The sequence below is a fragment of the Bidens hawaiensis genome, unplaced genomic scaffold, assembly GCF_021521415.1.
Source record: "Bidens hawaiensis isolate Kalapana, Puna unplaced genomic scaffold, B.hawaiensis_p1.1 tig00014196_1, whole genome shotgun sequence".
NCBI classification, from domain to species: Eukaryota; Viridiplantae; Streptophyta; class Magnoliopsida; order Asterales; family Asteraceae; genus Bidens; species Bidens hawaiensis.
Window position 1 is genome coordinate 211,424 of NW_027492220.1, and position 17,080 is coordinate 228,503.

General features: G+C 35.8%; 1 protein-coding gene across 1 annotated transcript; it reads right to left on the bottom strand.

The window, feature by feature from the left end:
* Window positions 1-195: 195 nt before the first annotated feature.
* Window positions 196-16,821, bottom strand: LOC143546028 (MADS-box protein SOC1-like). The gene is made up of 7 exons (XM_077037783.1): window positions 16,631-16,821; window positions 13,759-13,840; window positions 1,552-1,619; window positions 1,341-1,440; window positions 1,175-1,216; window positions 517-558; window positions 196-336 (listed from the first exon to the last, which is right to left on the bottom strand). The coding sequence occupies exons 1-7, from the start codon at window positions 16,810-16,812 to the stop codon at window positions 196-198; spliced, it is 657 nt and encodes a 218-aa protein (XP_076893898.1). The 5' UTR covers window positions 16,813-16,821.
* Window positions 16,822-17,080: the final 259 nt, after the last annotated feature.

The following is a 17,080-nucleotide window of genomic DNA, read 5'->3' on the forward strand; positions in this document are numbered from 1 at the left end:
CTTGAAATCCACAATAAACAAAATAAGGAAAAGCATTGTCAGTTGTTCATATGTGCAAGAACAGAAATTAGATTCGGTTTAGTTTCACATGAACATTGTCGCATATTTCAGGTAACACATAAAACCGAACACGATTAAAATCTGAAGCATAATGTACATGTGCTTTACATACAAGTTGTAGTCATGTTGGTCTATCTATCTTGCCTGATTCTTTTTTTGGGGTAATCCAATGAATAATCCTGTGTCAACATCAGAACCCTCTCCAAAGTTCAATGTTTGAAAGTTTGCTCTTTGTTGAGTTCGTTCGTCTATCGTTTCTTTGGTTTGGACGAGACACTAAAACAAAAAAGATCCGAGTGTCATTCCCCTTTAAAACCAACAGTTTACAACATTGTATATAGAATTTTTCTTAAGGTTATTTTCAATGTAGTGAATACATATAATTACTTCCAATGTAAATATAAATAAATAAACCAACTCTAAATTAATCAAACTGTTATAAATGAAAAGGCTTACCTTTCCATTAAGCATTGCATTTCGAGAAGCAAGTAATTTCTCCTGAAATTTCGGACAGAAAATGAATAAGCATTGCATTTCGACCAAAATGTCCATTTGATCTATCAATTTCGACAAATGTTTGTTTGACCAATCAATTCCCATAATGTACACCCTAAAACTCGTAGACTCGATCACTTTTTAATCATTACTCAGTAGGATTTTTAGCCAACTAGCATCTGCACTCTTCAAAAAAGATATTGTTGGAAGACATAAAAAAAAGATCTTATTAGAAGCTAAAAAAAATTCATCTGAAGCCAAAAAGCACCATTGAAAGCCAAAAAAATTCGTCGAAGTATAAAAAAAATATCTCGTTGAACACCAAAATGGATCTCATCGGATGCCAATTTAAATGTCGTTGGAAGCCAAATAATCTTGTTGGAAACCAAAACAATCTCTCATCAGACGCCTAAACAATCCATTCAGCTCCGACGACTAAAAGAAAAATATATCGACCGGATGGTTTCATGATATGTAATGGAATCATGCTGATTAAAAATCCCGTCGAGTTATGAATAAAAAGTGATTGGGTTGATAAGTTTTAGGGTGGACATTAGGGATTCGTTGATCAAATGGACATACATCGACCCAAATTTTAATTTGTTGGTTTTATTTGTACCTTTGCTCGTAGCTCCTCTATCTGTTCACTATAAACTTGCATCTGAAAAACCAAAAAAATAAATTGAGCAAGAAGCATTTCAAGTCTAACTCAATCAGGACTAGCAGTTGAGACTTGAGAGTTAGTGTCCTTATTTTTTTTTCTCTGTAAAAGATAGAAACCCGACCTTTCGAGCTCGAATGATGCACACGCTCCTCTCCAGTTGATGTTCAAGCTCTTGCAGTTCCTCAATAGTGCTTGATCCCAGACCTTCTCCCAAAAGCTTTCTGTCAAAGTTTAGATGTTATTTGGTTTTCTTGAAGCTATCGAACTATCGATCTTAGCTTTGCATCAACATATGTTGTCAACTATAAGGAATATAAACACAACATTTGAACCTTTTTGCTAGCTCTAGGACCTTTATCTTGTTTCCCATGATTTCTGCTTCTTGCCTTAAATGCTGCAACTAAAATGCCATCAGTGATTTGACATCCCTCGATTTCGGGTCAAATTGTATTTATTTTGTATTTGTTTTTATGTTGTAAACCAACCCGATTTATATCCCGAACATTTCAAATATATAAAATATTGTATTTTATGTTACTAAAACATTCCCGCTTGTCTAATTTGAAAAACCCCTTTTACGGATTCAAAAACGGACTTAAAACGCTCAAAATACAACAAAAACGAACTTCCGGACACGAACCGACTCGCAGCGAACCAGCAGCTTCATCTTCTTTTTTTTTGTTGTTTTGTGACTTGTCTTGACCCCCCTTTTGCATGCAAACCTTGATATTTAACCCCATGCTTGACACGTTCAACACACCGTATATATACACCCCTATCCCCTTCATTAATCCCTGCTCATTCATCTCTTTCTCTCCTAATCCTCAAGCATTCAAAGGTGTTCTTTATATTTTTTGACAGTTTGACTTTCCAAAGTCAAACTGACCATAGTCTTACATTATAATCAACTTGTTAACACTTATTAATACTTGAAGATTGTTATACAATATATATATAATAGCACCCTTTGTACCTTCGGCGGGCATTTCTCCGGTCTTGGTCGGTTAAGTGTCCCCATAAGACAAAGCTACATGGAGGACTCGTAGTAGTCCTTGATTATATATTTTCCGCATCTAACCATCTAACTTGTTATACTTGTTTAACTTCTGCTCATCTTAGTTCTATTTTACATTTTGAGTTCCATGGTTATGGGTTTGTAAAGACTAGCCTCGGTTATTCCGTAAATAACTCCAAACCGGAAGCCGAACTCTTGTTTACTAGTTTGTTTAAATAGTTGTATAAACATGTTTTATGTAAGATTTGAGTTTCTAAAATCATTTTAATTAGTTCCATGGTTATGGGTTTGTAGAATTTAACCTCGGTCTTATCCCGAAACAAGATCCGAACCGGAAACCGAACTTTCGTTTAAAGACTTTGTTGTTAACTTTTTGTATGTAAATCTTTGGTATTATTATTTATAAATTATTTTAAAAGTTCTATGATGTTTGGACATGTGGTAACCATTCTTGGCCTTATTCCAAGATAAAAACCGAACCAAACCAAACTAAACCATGTTTACTCGCTTAAGACACACAAGTGTGTTTTTAACCATTAAAGCTTATATATTTCTTTAAAAATACTTTATAAACTGATTTTAATTATTTCACAAAGTACTCGGAATGTTGAATCCAACTTGATCTTATAACAAAGTTTGGACCGATTAAACCGAACACTCGCTTAACGGACGTTGTTAGTTCTAAATCAATAGAACTACATACTTGGTTAAGTCTCTTTAAGATTTATTGAGTTATCTCATACATTTATTATTTTGGAAAGTTGACTTTGGGTTTGGTCAAGTCACCAAGACCCGAACCGACCACCCGAACACTCGTTAAAACCCGTTTTAGTATCTATATTATAAAGGGACTTGCTTTCTTGCATTTTTACCCACCTTATTACTTAACATAGGTTGAGTAAAATTAAGGGCTAGATACTTTAACCCGGTTTCGAGCAAACCTACATTTTTAAAGGACTATTATTATAATTTCTTAAATATTTACATTTTAAACCTTAAACTTTAAATTGTTTACATTTCTTATCATTTATTTTCATTTAAAGACTTCCAAGACAACTTTTCTAATACAAGACTTCTTCTCCTTTAGGCTTCGTTCGTTAAACTCATCGTTCCGGTTAATCTCCAAATCATCAAATCTTTCAAGTTTATTACTTGAACGTGAGTACTGTCATCCCCCGTTTTCACTCTTTTATATTTTGGGGGTGACATTGCAAACTTATTCAAATCCAAATGATTTATACTTGAGTCTTAAACCACAAACTTTATTGTATACTTTACTTAAATAAATGCTCGATTTGGTGTTATATGCTTATTTGCTTAAGTGCTAATGTGTTTACCGCTTTTGGATGGTTGATTCACAAATCCGAGTATATCTGGCATCCCCTTATAGAAATGTGTCGTTAATGTATTCTTATTAACGATTTCATACAAAATCCGAGTATATTTGGCATCCCATTATAGAAAGGTGTCGTTAATGTATTCTTATTAACGATTTCATACAAAATCCGAGTATATTTGGCATCCCCTTATAGAAAGGTGTCGTTAATGTATTCTTATTAACGATTTCATTTATCTAAATTGTTGCTATTATTTATTGTTTTGTATACAAGTTGTGGAAATTTCATATTATATATCTATTGTTCAAAAACTATGAAATTGCTCACCAACCTTTGTGTTGACAAATTCTATTTATGCAATGTAACAGGTTTGACTTTAGGTTGACTCGAGGACTTGAAGAAAAAACGTTATCAAGACTATTAGGATATTAGCAAAACGATCAATATATTATTTATTATGATTTGAATTCGGTTATTGTATGAACAAGTTATGTGACTCTTTGTGTTTTTATGAATTTAAATGAGTTGATTAAATATTGTCACTTAATAGTGTTGTGTGCGATGAACAATCGGTTGCGGCCCGACGTTTCCGTCTTGGTCGGGGTGTGACAAATTGGTATCAGAGCCCATCGACTATGAGATAGGTGGTTAGACGTAACGACCTAGTATAGTTTAGGTTTTAGGGTCCTTATACGTGATGCTTATACGTGTTTACCCTACTTGATTGTTTATTGCACTTATTTATTTATAAACTTGATTAAAATTCATTTTTAAATCATAAATGTACACATACACACACTTTCATAGTATTTTAATGTATCTTTACCTTAAAACGCAAAACATTAGTTTTTTTTTTATATTATGTTTTATGGATCACAAGCTTAACTTTGATTCTGTTGTTTAAAATCTCCTTAAAGATCGGCTCTATAATATTCGTTGCGATGACCGTAAGGACTGAACACTTGGAAACGGCCTTTTGACAAAAAGATTCCAAGAATCGAAGGTGATATACTTACCTGGGAAGGTCGAGTTTAAGTGTTCTTTTTTAGGCCAAACGATTTACGTTATATGAGACGACAAATTTAAGTAGTCGAATGCAAGCGTTCCAGTTGCCTCCATATTTTGGTGTTGAAAACATGAAAGCCACGGTGATACGTGGACTAGTGTTTTTGACATCTCGTTGTATCTCCGTTTTATTATATGTTATTATCGCAATTTGAGTCAACGACATAAAAGACGCGGTGATACGTGCATATGTTCGACTCCATGTATATATTACATCTATATACGAATTTTATTGTCGGGATATCAAATCATGGTGGTTCATGTACGACTTTCCCGACTATATGTAAATTTCTATACTTTAAAACCTCCCAATTTTTAAACTCCAAAACTTTGAAACATATACTCATACACATTTTATCATTTGGTTTATGTACAAACTAAAAAAAATAATAAATAAATAAAAATTTCTTACTAACATCTCATCCTCATTAACTTTATGAATTCACAATCAAAACTTGAAATTTTATTTTATCTTTATACACCCTCATATTTATTTCCAATTACTTCAAACTCATTCTATTTTCTTTATAATTTTTTTTAGAATGCCTCCACTACGACGTCAACCATGCAAGACTCCAACCGGCTTATGGCATCTTTCGTCGTCAAGCAAATGGCCGCTAAGATTCCCGAACTACAAACCCAACTTCAAGCTACCCAACCTCCTCCCGTTGCACCTTCCGTTGTTGCACCCGTTGAACCCAAACCCGCATCCTATTCTTATAAACAATTTACCGGTGCTAACCCAACCAAATTCGTCGTCACAAACTGTGCAACTACCTTGTTGCAATGGTTTGAGAAAATGGAGAGTGTGTTCCGACACAGCGAATGCCCCGAAGCGAAGAAAACGAATTTCGCTTCAAGCATGTTTGAGGAAACTGCTCTTAATTGGTGGGGGTAGTGTTATGCATCTCCAAGGGACGGAAATTGCCATGGCGCTTCCATGGACCGAACTTAAGGAACTCATGATGAAGAAGTTTTGTCCCAAACACGAGCTCCAAAAGCTTGAAGCCGAATTTTGGGAATTGAAACAAGAAAGTGGTGATAATGCCGCTTACTCGCTCCGTTTTCATGAATTGAGCACCCTTGTACCTCATTTGGTTACCCCGCTCGAACGTAAAATCGACAAATACATCGGGGGTTTACCCATACTAATTCGGGACTCATTCATGAGTAGCAAACCCGAGAACCTTGAGGATGCAATTACTCTAGCCGGTTAGCTATCGGAGAACCATGTTAAGGCGGGTACCCTAACCATCCAGAAGAAAAGTGATAAAAGCAAAACCGAACCCGCACCTCAAGCCAAAGTTGACCCACCACCTCAAGCCATCAACTACTCAAACTCTTCCCGCCACAACAACAAAAAAAAAACCAAACAAAACCACCAAAACTATGTCGTTACCCAACCGCAACCACAACAACAACCCCAAGCTTCCCCACAAAATCGAAAACCCTATACCGGTACTTTTCCACTATGCAACAATTGTCAACTTCGTCACCCATCTCACTTACCTTGTCGCCATTGCACTATTTGTAACCGTTTTGGCCATCTAAATAACACATGTCGTTCCGCACAACGTACTCAACCCAACCAACCAAGAACCACTCCACAAAACACCCAAAACCGCTTTGCACCTTACCCACAAAACCCTCCTCAACAACCCCAAGCTTGCTTTAACTGTGGTGACCCAAATCATTTCTGCAACAATTGCCCACGACTCACTTTTGCAAACCAAGCCCAAAACGTAACCATACCCTACTATCAAACCCAAGCCTACCAAGTCCAAACCTCCTAACCTCAACTTCCCCAACTCAATGCACCACTCATCCAACCCATGCAAGCCATCCAAGCACCTCCTCCTCCACCACCTCATGCACCTCAAGGAAATCCCGGTAACCAAGGACGAGCTTTTATGATGAATGCTAATCAAGCTCAAGTGGCAAACGATGTTGTCAACGGTATGTTTCTAGTGAACGAGCATTTGGCTTCTATATTATTTGATACGGGTGCCGATAGAAGTTTTATTTCATTAAAGTTTGAATCTACTCTTGCCGTACCTCGCACTAAGCTTTCTCGACCCTTTTCTGTCGAAGTCCCCAATGGAAATTCTATCACCATAAACTCGGTCCTTCGTAATTGTTCTCTCACTCTTTGTAAGCGTAAATTCTTCATCGATCTCATTCCGATGTAAATGGGAAGTTTCGATGTCATAATAGACATGGATTGGTTATCTTTGCACCGTGCCGAAGTCGTTTGTTATGATAAATTCATTCGGATTCCGCTTGTCAACGGTAAAACTCTCAAGGTCTACGGAAAAATGTTTCCTAAAAGGCTCAATCTCATGTCGTGTTCTCAATCGCAAAAATACCTACGCCAATAGTATGTTCCGTTCCTAGCCCAAGCGGTGGTAAAAGACCATAAGGAAAGAAAAATCCTAGATATCTCCATTGTTTGTGATTTCCTCGATGTCTTTCCAGATGATGTTACCGGTCTTCCACCCATTCGTCCGGTGGAATTTCGAATCGATCTTGTGCACGGCGCAATGCCCATGGCCAGGCTCCTTATCGTTTAACCTCGTCGGAAATGCAAGAATTATCCAACCAACTCAAAGAACTTTCCGATAAAGGTTTCATTCGTCCAAGCTCTTCTCCTTGGGGCGCTCCCATCCTCTTCGTGAAAAAGAAAGATGGCTTGTTTCGCATGTGCATCGATTATCGTGAACTCAATAAACTTAATATCAAAAATCGTTATCCTTTGCCACGAATCGACAACCTCTTCGATCAACTCCAAGGCGCAACGTGTATCTCTAAAATCGATCTTCGATCGGGATATCATCAGTTGCGTGTTCGCGAAGAAGACATTCCAAAAACCGCATTCCGTACTCGATATGGACATTTCGAAGTTTTGGTCATGCTCTTCGGGTTAACCAATGCACCCGCGGTATTTATGGATCTCATGAACCGCATTTGCAAACCGTTTCTAGATAAATTCGTTATCGTCTTTATTGATGACATTCTCATCTTCTCTAAATCCAAAGCCGAGCATGAGCATCACTTGCGTTCCATTCTTGAACTCTTAAGGCAAGAACAACCTTATGCCAAATTCTCCAAATGCGAATTTTGGTTGGAAGAAGTTCAATTTTTGGGACAAATCGTAAACGACAAAGGTACTCATGTTGATCCCGCTAAAATTGAGGCCGTTAAGGATTGGAAGACTCCATCAACTACCATGGAAATTCGATCCTTCCTCGGTTTGGCCGGATATTATCGGCGTTTCATTCGGAATTTTTCCAAGATCTCTTTACCCCTCACCTCCCTAACTCATAAAGGAAAACCATTCGATTGGGGATCCAAACAAGAAGAAGGCTTTCACACTCTCAAGGACATGCTTTGCAATGCTCCCGTTCTAACTCTTCCCGACGGAAACGACTATTTTGTTGTATTTTGCGATGCTTCTCATCAAGGTCTCGGTTGTGTTCTCATGCAACGAGGTCAAATCATCGCATACGCATCAAGGCAACTAAAGGTCAACGAGAAGAACTACACGACTCATGATCTCGAACTGGGTGCTGTTGTTTTCGCTCTCAAAATCTGGAGACACTACCTTTACGGTACGAAATGTGTTGTGTTTACCGATCACAAAAACCTTCAACATATTTTTGACCAAAAAGATCTCAACATGAGACAACGACGTTGGGCGGAATTACTTAGTGACTACGATTGCGAAATTCGCTATCATCCCGGTAAAGCAAATGTTGTCGCCGATGCCCTTAGTCGAAAGGTTAATGTCAAATCCGTTTTGCTCCTTAGCGTCATTATTCAAACCGATCTTCAAATTCGTATCTTTCAAGCTCAGTGTACCTCCGTTGAGGAAGGCAACATGTACGATGAAATGTCGTGTGGAGCCGAACTTCAACTTGAAACCAAATCAGATGGTCTTTTGTACTTTCTCAATCATTTGTGGGTTCCCGATCGCGATGACCTTCGTACTTGTATACTCGACGAAGCTCACAAGTCGCGGTATTCTGTTCATCCTAAGCGGATAAGATGTACTTCGATCTTCGTGCTACCTTTTGGTGGCCGGGTATGAAAAAGGACGTAGCCTTGTATGTATCTAAATGTGTTACTTGCTCAAAAGTCAAAGCCGAACATCAAAGACCTTTTGGTCTACTCGAGCAACCACCGATTCCCGTTTGGAAATGGGAAGACATTGCTATGGACTTTATCACTAAACTACCCAACACCCAAAAAGGAAACGATAGCATTTGGGTGATTATCGATTGTTTAACCAAATCTGCTCATTTCATTCCGATCCGCGAGAAGCATTCTGTCGAGCAGCTTGCTCAAATTTATGTTCGGGAAATTGTGTGCCGACACGGTTTACCATTGACTATCATTTCCGATCGCGATGCTCATTTTACTTCTCATTTTTGGCAATCTCTTCAAGAAACCTTGTGAACACATCTCGATCTTAGCACCGCTTATCATCCTCAAACGGACGGACAATCCGAACGTACGATTCAAACACTCGAGGATATGCTACGAGCGTGTGTTCTTGATTTCGGTGGGAATTGGGATTCCCACATTCCTTTTATTGAGTTTTCTTACAATAATAGTTTCCACTCTAGCATTGGCATGGCTCCCTTCGAAGCCCTCTACGGTCGTAAATGTCGTTCCCCGATTTGTTGGAACGAGATCGGTGAAGCTCAAATCACTGGTCCCGAACTGGTTCAAGAAACCACTGACCGTATCGATCAAATCCGTAAAAATCTTTTGGCCGCTAGAAGTCGTCAAAAGAGTTACGCCGACAAACGACGGAAACCTATCGAGTTTAATGTTGATGACCTTGTCCTTCTCAAACTATCTCCTTCGAAGGGGGTGGTTCGTTTTGGAAAGAAGTTAAAACTAGCTCCTCGATTCGTTTGTCCTTTTAAAATTCTTGAACGGGTTGGAAAGGTGGCTTATCGACTCGAATTACCAGAAGAGCTTACCGGTGTTCATCCAACTTTTCATGTTTCGAATCTCAAAAAGTGCTTAGCCGAAGGTAATCTCCATATACCTCTCGACGAAGTATATGTCGATGAAACGATGATCATGGTTGAAAGACCTGTCGAAATCGTGGACCGAAACGAAAAGAAAACCAAACGTAGTCGCATCCGGTTAGTTAACGTTCGATGGGAATCACGGCGTGACGCAGAGTTTACATTGGAACGAGAAGAAACAATGAAAGAGAAGATCCACATCTATTTGCCTCATCATCATCATCATCATCATAATTTTGGGACGAAATTTCCTAAAGTAGGGGATATTGTGACATCCCTCGATTTCGAGTCAAATTGTATTTATTTTGTATTTGTTTTTATGTTGTAAACCGACCCGATTTATATCCCGAACATTTCAAATATATAAAATATTGGATTTTATGTTACTAAAACATTCCCACTTGTCTAATTTGAAAAACCCCTTTTACGGATTCGAAAACGGACTTAAAACGCTCAAAATACATCAAAAACGAACTTCCGGACACGAACTGACTCGCAACGAACCAGCAGCAGACCAAAACAGACCAGAAGCTTCATCTCCTTTTTTTGTGTTGTTTTGTGATTTGTCTTGACCCCCCTTTTGCATGCAAACCTTGATATTTAACCTCATGCTTGACTCTTTCAACCCACCCTATATATACACCCCTATCCCCTTCATTAATCCCTGCTTATTTATCTCTTTCTCTCCTAATCCTCAAGCATTCAAAGGTGTTCTTTATATTTTTTGGCAAAATCAAACTGACCATAGTCTTACATTATAATCAACTTGTTAACACTTATTAATACTTGAAGATTGTTATTCAACATATATATATTAGCACCCTTTGTACCTTCGGCGGGCATTTCTCCGGTCTCGGTCGGTTAAGTGTCCCCATAAGACAAAGCTACATGGAGGACTCGTAGTAGTCCTTGATTATATATTTTCCCCATCTAACCATCTAACTTATTATACTTCTTTAACTTCTACTCATTTTAGTTCTATTTTACATTTTGAGTTCCATGGTTATGGGTTTGTAAAGACTAGCCTCGGTTATTCCGTAAATAGCTCCAAACCGGAAGCGGAACTCTTGTTTACTAGTTTGTTTAAATAGTTGTATAAACATGTTTTATGTAAGATTTGAGTTTCTAAAATCATTTTAATTAGTTCCATGGTTATGGGTTTGTAGAATTTAACCTTGGTCTTATCCCGAAACAAGATCCGAACCGAAAACCGAACTTTCGTTTAAAGACTTTGTTGTTGACTTTTTGTATGTAAAACTTTGGTATTATTATTTATAAATTATTTTACAAGTTCTATGATGTTTGGGCATGTGGTAACCATTCTTAGCCTTATTCTAAGATAAAAACCGAACCAAACCGAACTAAACCAAGTTTACTCGCTTAAGACACACAAGTGTGTTTTTAACCATTAAGGCTTAAATATTTCTTTAAAAATACTTTATAAACTGATTTTAATTATTTCACAAAGTACTCGAAATGTTGAATCCAACTTGATCTTTTAACAAAGTTTGGACCGATTAAACCGAACACTCGCTTAACGGACGTTGTTAGTTCTAAAACAATAAAACTACATACTTGGTTAAGTCTCTTTAAGATTTATTGAGTTATCTCATACATTTATTATTTTGGAAAGTTGACTTTGGGTTTGGTCAAGTCACCAAGACCCGAACCGACCACCCGAACACTCGTTAAAACCCGTTTTAGTATCTATATTATAAAGGGACTTGCTTTCTTGCATTTTTACCCACCTTTTTACTTAACATAGGTTGAGTAAAATTAAGGGCTAGATACTTTAACCCGTTTTCGAGCAAACCTACATTTTTAAAGGACTATTATTATAATTTCTTAAATATTTACATTTTAAACCTTAAACTTTAAATTGTTTACATTTCTTATCATTTATTTTCATTTAAAGACTTTCAAGACAACTTTTCTAATACAAGACTTTTTCTCCTTTAGGCTTCGTTCGTTAAACTCATCATTCCGGTTAATCTCCAAATCATCAAATCTATCAAGTTTATTACTTGAACGTGAGTACTGTCATCCCCCGTTTTCACTCTTTTATATTTTGGGGGTGACATTGCAAACTTATTTAAATCCAAATGATTTATACTTGAGTCTTAAACCACAAACTTTATTGTATACTTTACTTAAAAAAATGCTCGATTTGGTGTTATATGCTTATATGCTTAAGTGCTAATGTGTTTACCGCTTTTGGATGGTTGATTCACAAATCTGAGTATATCTGGCCTCCCCTTATAGAAATGTGTCGTTAATGTATTCTTATTAACGATTTCATACAAAATCCGAGTATATTTGGCATCCCATTATAGAAAGGTGTCGTTAATGTATTCTTATTAACGATTTCATACAAAATCCGAGTATATTTGGCATCCCCTTATAGAAAGGTGTCGTTAATGTATTCTTATTAACGATTTCATTTATCTAAATTGTTGCTATTATTTATTGTTTTGTATACAAGTTTTGGAAATTTCATATTATATATCTATTGTTCAAAAACTATGAAATTGCTCACCAACCTTTGTGTTGACAAATTCTATTTATGCAATGTTACAGGTTTGACTTTAGGTTGACTCGAGGACTTGAAGAAAAAACGTTATCAAGACTATTAGGATATTAGCAAAACTATCAATATATTATTTATTATGATTTGAATTCGGTTATTGTATGAACAAGTTATGTGACTCTTTGTGTTTTTATGAATTTAAATGAGTTGATTAAATATACTTAATAGTGTCGTGTGCGATAAACAATCGGTTGCGCCCCGACGTTTCCGTCTTGATCGGGGTGTGACAAGTGACAAATAAAAGCAAATAGTTAGAATATAAGAACAGCACACTGTTGACTCAAGGATTAAACTAAATTACAATGGTCTCAATGTCACTGTACACATATGTAGGGGGTGTTTGGGATTCCTTATTTTACCTCGTAATAACTTTTTAATAAGTTAATAAGTTATAAAAGTATAACTTATTAACTTTCTTCTCTCACACCAAAAGCAACCCCAAACACCTTATTACTTTTCAAAAAGTTAATAAGTTATAAGTTAACGAAAATAAACAATCCCAAACACCCTCGTAATAGTTAGCGTTGTTAGATAGTTATTGTAGTTATAGACTTATAGTTACCCACCGTTAGTTAGAAAACAAACAGTTTGTGTAAAATAGTGGTTAGGATGTTAAGCATGTTGTAATCAATTGACATTTGATACTCATTAGCGTTAGAATTATCAAGTTTGTTGATCATGTTATGTTCTTAATTCGTTCCATCAAATTTGTCTTTGATGACCAACATTAACTAATAACTAGCTTATACGAGCATCCACAATAGTCGGTTTTGAGAGAAGACGTGATGTGAAGGAGAAAGAGCATAGTGCATGTTTTTTATTTAAAGGCCAGATTTCACCAATCAAGAATTTTTCTCAAATGTTCGATCATTAAGGCTTTCTATACTTAGCATATACCTGTATATCATTAAGGCTATCCGCTATGGTGGGGGCATCGAAGCCCCTCCACCGTGCCACGTCAACGTCATGTCATCGTCTCGTAGAAAACGGGGCATCGAAACCCACCCTGCTATGGTTAATGCCCCTTGGGCGCCCCCAATATATATATATATGTGTGTGTGTGTGTGAGAGAGAGAGAGAGAGAGAGAGAGAGCCCACCCCGCCCATCGTCCCCTCCACTGCTCCCCCTTCCGCGCCCCCACCAACGGCGCCCCGCGGTGGTGTTCCGCGCCCTCGGCGCCCCGTTTCTCCCCCTTCCGCGCCCCATAGCTGGGAGCCTAATTATCATAATTCCTTAACTTTTTTATTTATAGTCTTGATCTCAGTATTTTTGAGTCAGTTTGTAATTTGAAAAATTGATAAAAGGGCTACTTATGTTTTTTTTAAACACGGTTTTTATCTAATGATTTTAAAATTATAATCTTTGTTTATTTTTTATTCCGCTTGGCGTTACTTTTTGAGACTTGGTTTAGGAAATAGAAAATAAGTTAGGTTTTAAATTGCAGATGCACAACCTTGATCGATCATCTGGCTAGGAATGAATTCAGAATTCTAACCTGAAGATCTTCTATGATTGCAGAATTTTCCGTTTGAAATTGTTTAACCTGATTCCTATAACGTTCAATAGTCTCCTCCATGCTGAACAAAACACAAAAATTATATGAACATAAATACATAATGACGTTTATCTAATTTTACACAAAAGCTGGATATGAAATGTTTCAAAAGTTAGCAAATGTTTTAATAGTAAGTGCGTTTTATGTCCTAAAATAAGCTAGATTTTTGGCTCAGAAATGATATGATTGAAAACCTAACAAGAAAAATCAACTCAAGCAAGTCGTATCATGTCATGAAACGTATATTGACAAACTAACGTGACATTTGAAGTGAGAAACAGAGGACAATTCGCAAAACTCATTCAAGCAAAACATCAAACAAGTCATGAACAACTTAAAACAATATGTTCTAGGAAGAAATCACTCATCAATACACTACTAGAAAACATCTCATTTTTCTACATAATTTTCCTATAACTTGTAACTCCAACAAATTCCAGACAAATATTCAACAAAAAAAGTTTGTTGGAAATTGTAGCTAACTCTCAAACAAAATTCTAATAACAATACATTTATCAATTATGTTTACTATTTTCGTTGAAATAGTGTTGGTAAACATCATATATATAATTATTTATGCTATATGTAGTATTATACTTTTATTGGTAGCAATTAAATAAGTAAATAAATAAATATAATAGGTTATGTTGTAAAATTGTAATAACTTCGCAACAATATACGTTTGTAGGAATTTTATAGGGAACTGTTGTGAGAAAAAAAAAGTTGGAAATGATCTTTTCAACATTTGGTTTTTCCATGCGGCTTTTTGTAGGAAAATAGTTGGGAGGTTGATTTTTCAACTAGTTTTCGAACAAAAATCGAATTAAGGAAATGACTCATTTTCTAGTAGTGAAACTTATACAACATCACAAAATAATGCATAGTTGAAGAGGTTGTGGGCAACTTCAAAACAGTCCTAAGAAGAAATAACCCATCAAAGTAAGCTATCGATCTTGCAGCCATGTTGTTCATATACATAGATGTATTTAAAGTTGCCCATGACAGATCACAGTTTATTTTATGTAAATACTCAAGAAAAATTGTTAGTTGGATTGTATGCACTAAAACGTGTGTAGAAACTTAGTGTGTACAAAGTATTAAACATTTCCGCCGCTATATGTGTAAAGGTTTTAAGCCTTGTTATATTTGTGTTCGCAATTATGCGTCGACAACTATTACACAGTTTATAAGTACAAACAAAATTATAAATTTGTGTACGAATAATTTTAATATTTGTTGTAATGTAATAATATTGCAGATTTGTATCATAAAACTTAGTAAGTACTATACAAGTTCTAGAAATGAATATGCTTAAAATACAAATACAAATAGACAAATGGGGTACAATTTTTTTTTTTTGTAACCCTTTTCTCTATAGATTGAATTTGAAGTTAAATTTAGATATCTTAACTGAAAAGATGGGCTGTTATGCAAAACATTTAGATCGAAGAACTGAAGATGTTAAATCAAACATTATGTATTTTTGTAATATTATGTATTTGATCTAGTACATAAATAATATAATATGTATTCTATATATTGTACTAGCTATTTTCGTAATGCATTTAGTACATAGTTGATTCTTTTTATGGTAAAAATGTGAAGAAAAGCAAAAGCTGATCACTTTCTGCGTATGTAGAAAAGAGGTTGGGATATATGCAACAATTACTTCATGTAAATCTTCCCATATGAAACATAGGAGTAAACATTCTACTTTAGATTGGGATCAATGATGTCGGTTTAATTTTATCAATTTCCCATTGTTAGGATATGTTTGCCCGGCCATGTTTCATTTTGTTTGTCTTCTCTCATGTTACATTTGGGTTGCTTGCTCCTTGCAAGTCTTCCCGGGTTTTTGTTTTCTTAATAATATTGGTCTTTCAAAAATAAATTAGGAAAAGAGAAACATTCTGACAAAGAGTGTTAGTGTTTGGAGATCTTTTGTCATCTCAACAAACATGAAAAGCTACGCCTCGATGTGAAATTTTGTTAGAAAGTTCAATAAATATCAGCTAATATCTAGAATATAAGTTTTTCCATATATCAAGAATGTTCCTGTGTTTCTACGATTAACCAGCATGCTAATGGATTACGAGAAATTGGATCGGATTTGCCGTTACAAGAAGTAAATTTTGTGTGATTCTAACTCAAAACTCCTCTTAAAACACGTGTTTGCATCAAAAGAAATATTAGAGAAATGCAGACAACGTATTAATCTTCACCCAAATTTAATCTTAATATATTGAAATTGTGCAAGATAAACTGCCAGGAACTCCTATATACCAATATATACTGCTAGATTCCTATTAGTAACCGTGAAAGTAAAAAAACAAGAACCGAGTTTGATGCAATTTTGTCATGTCTCCTTAAAAGTTTTGATAGTAACGCATAGCAAAAGATTAAGAAAATAAAACAGAAGAGCTTTTCGTTTTCCTTCAATTGTAGCCTTTGTTGGATCAATATGTCAATGCAGTGTCGTAATCATTTACCTACCAGTTTATTTTAATTGTTTTGAACCTAAATCGTTTATCTGTCTCTTATACCAAATAAAAAGAACTGAATTTCAGATATAAATATGTGTGTCGGTGTGTTCTAATTAGAAAATAAAGAAACCCTAGGTTGATAATGTAATACCAGAACACATAAACACAATTACCTAACACACATACGGATCTATATGTATATGTAGATCAGTTTATGAATGTTTATGTGTGTCTATGTGTATGTATATGGATGAAAGAAATCAAAAGAAAAATAATGTCTCACAAATTTAAATTAATCAATTAGAAATTAGTGAAAAAGATGAAATTACCTTGAGCTTGCAAATTCACAAAGCTTGCCTCTTGGAGAGAAGATAATCAAAGATACTTGAGCATCACAAAGAACAGAAAGCTCAAAAGCTTTCTTCAACAAACCATTTCTCCTTTTGGAGAAAGTCACTTGTCTACTTGTAGCATTCTCTATCCTCCTCATCTGGGTCTTTCCTCTTACCATCTTAAATCTTAAGTTCTTGAAATAGACCTAATATTTCAAGAAAAAAGAATCCATAAACCATTCCAAGATCCTTCAATGACCATATTTGTGGACCATTTTGAAGTTCTCATAGGTGGAAACCTATGCTTTGTTGCTACATATATATATCTAGAAAGAGAACTTACCGAAGAAGCAAAATCCAGATTAGTGTTCTTTATGGAGAAAAGTAGAGAGGTCAATGTGTGTGAGAACCGTTGGAGAAGTATAAGGTGTGATTGGGAGAGGAGTA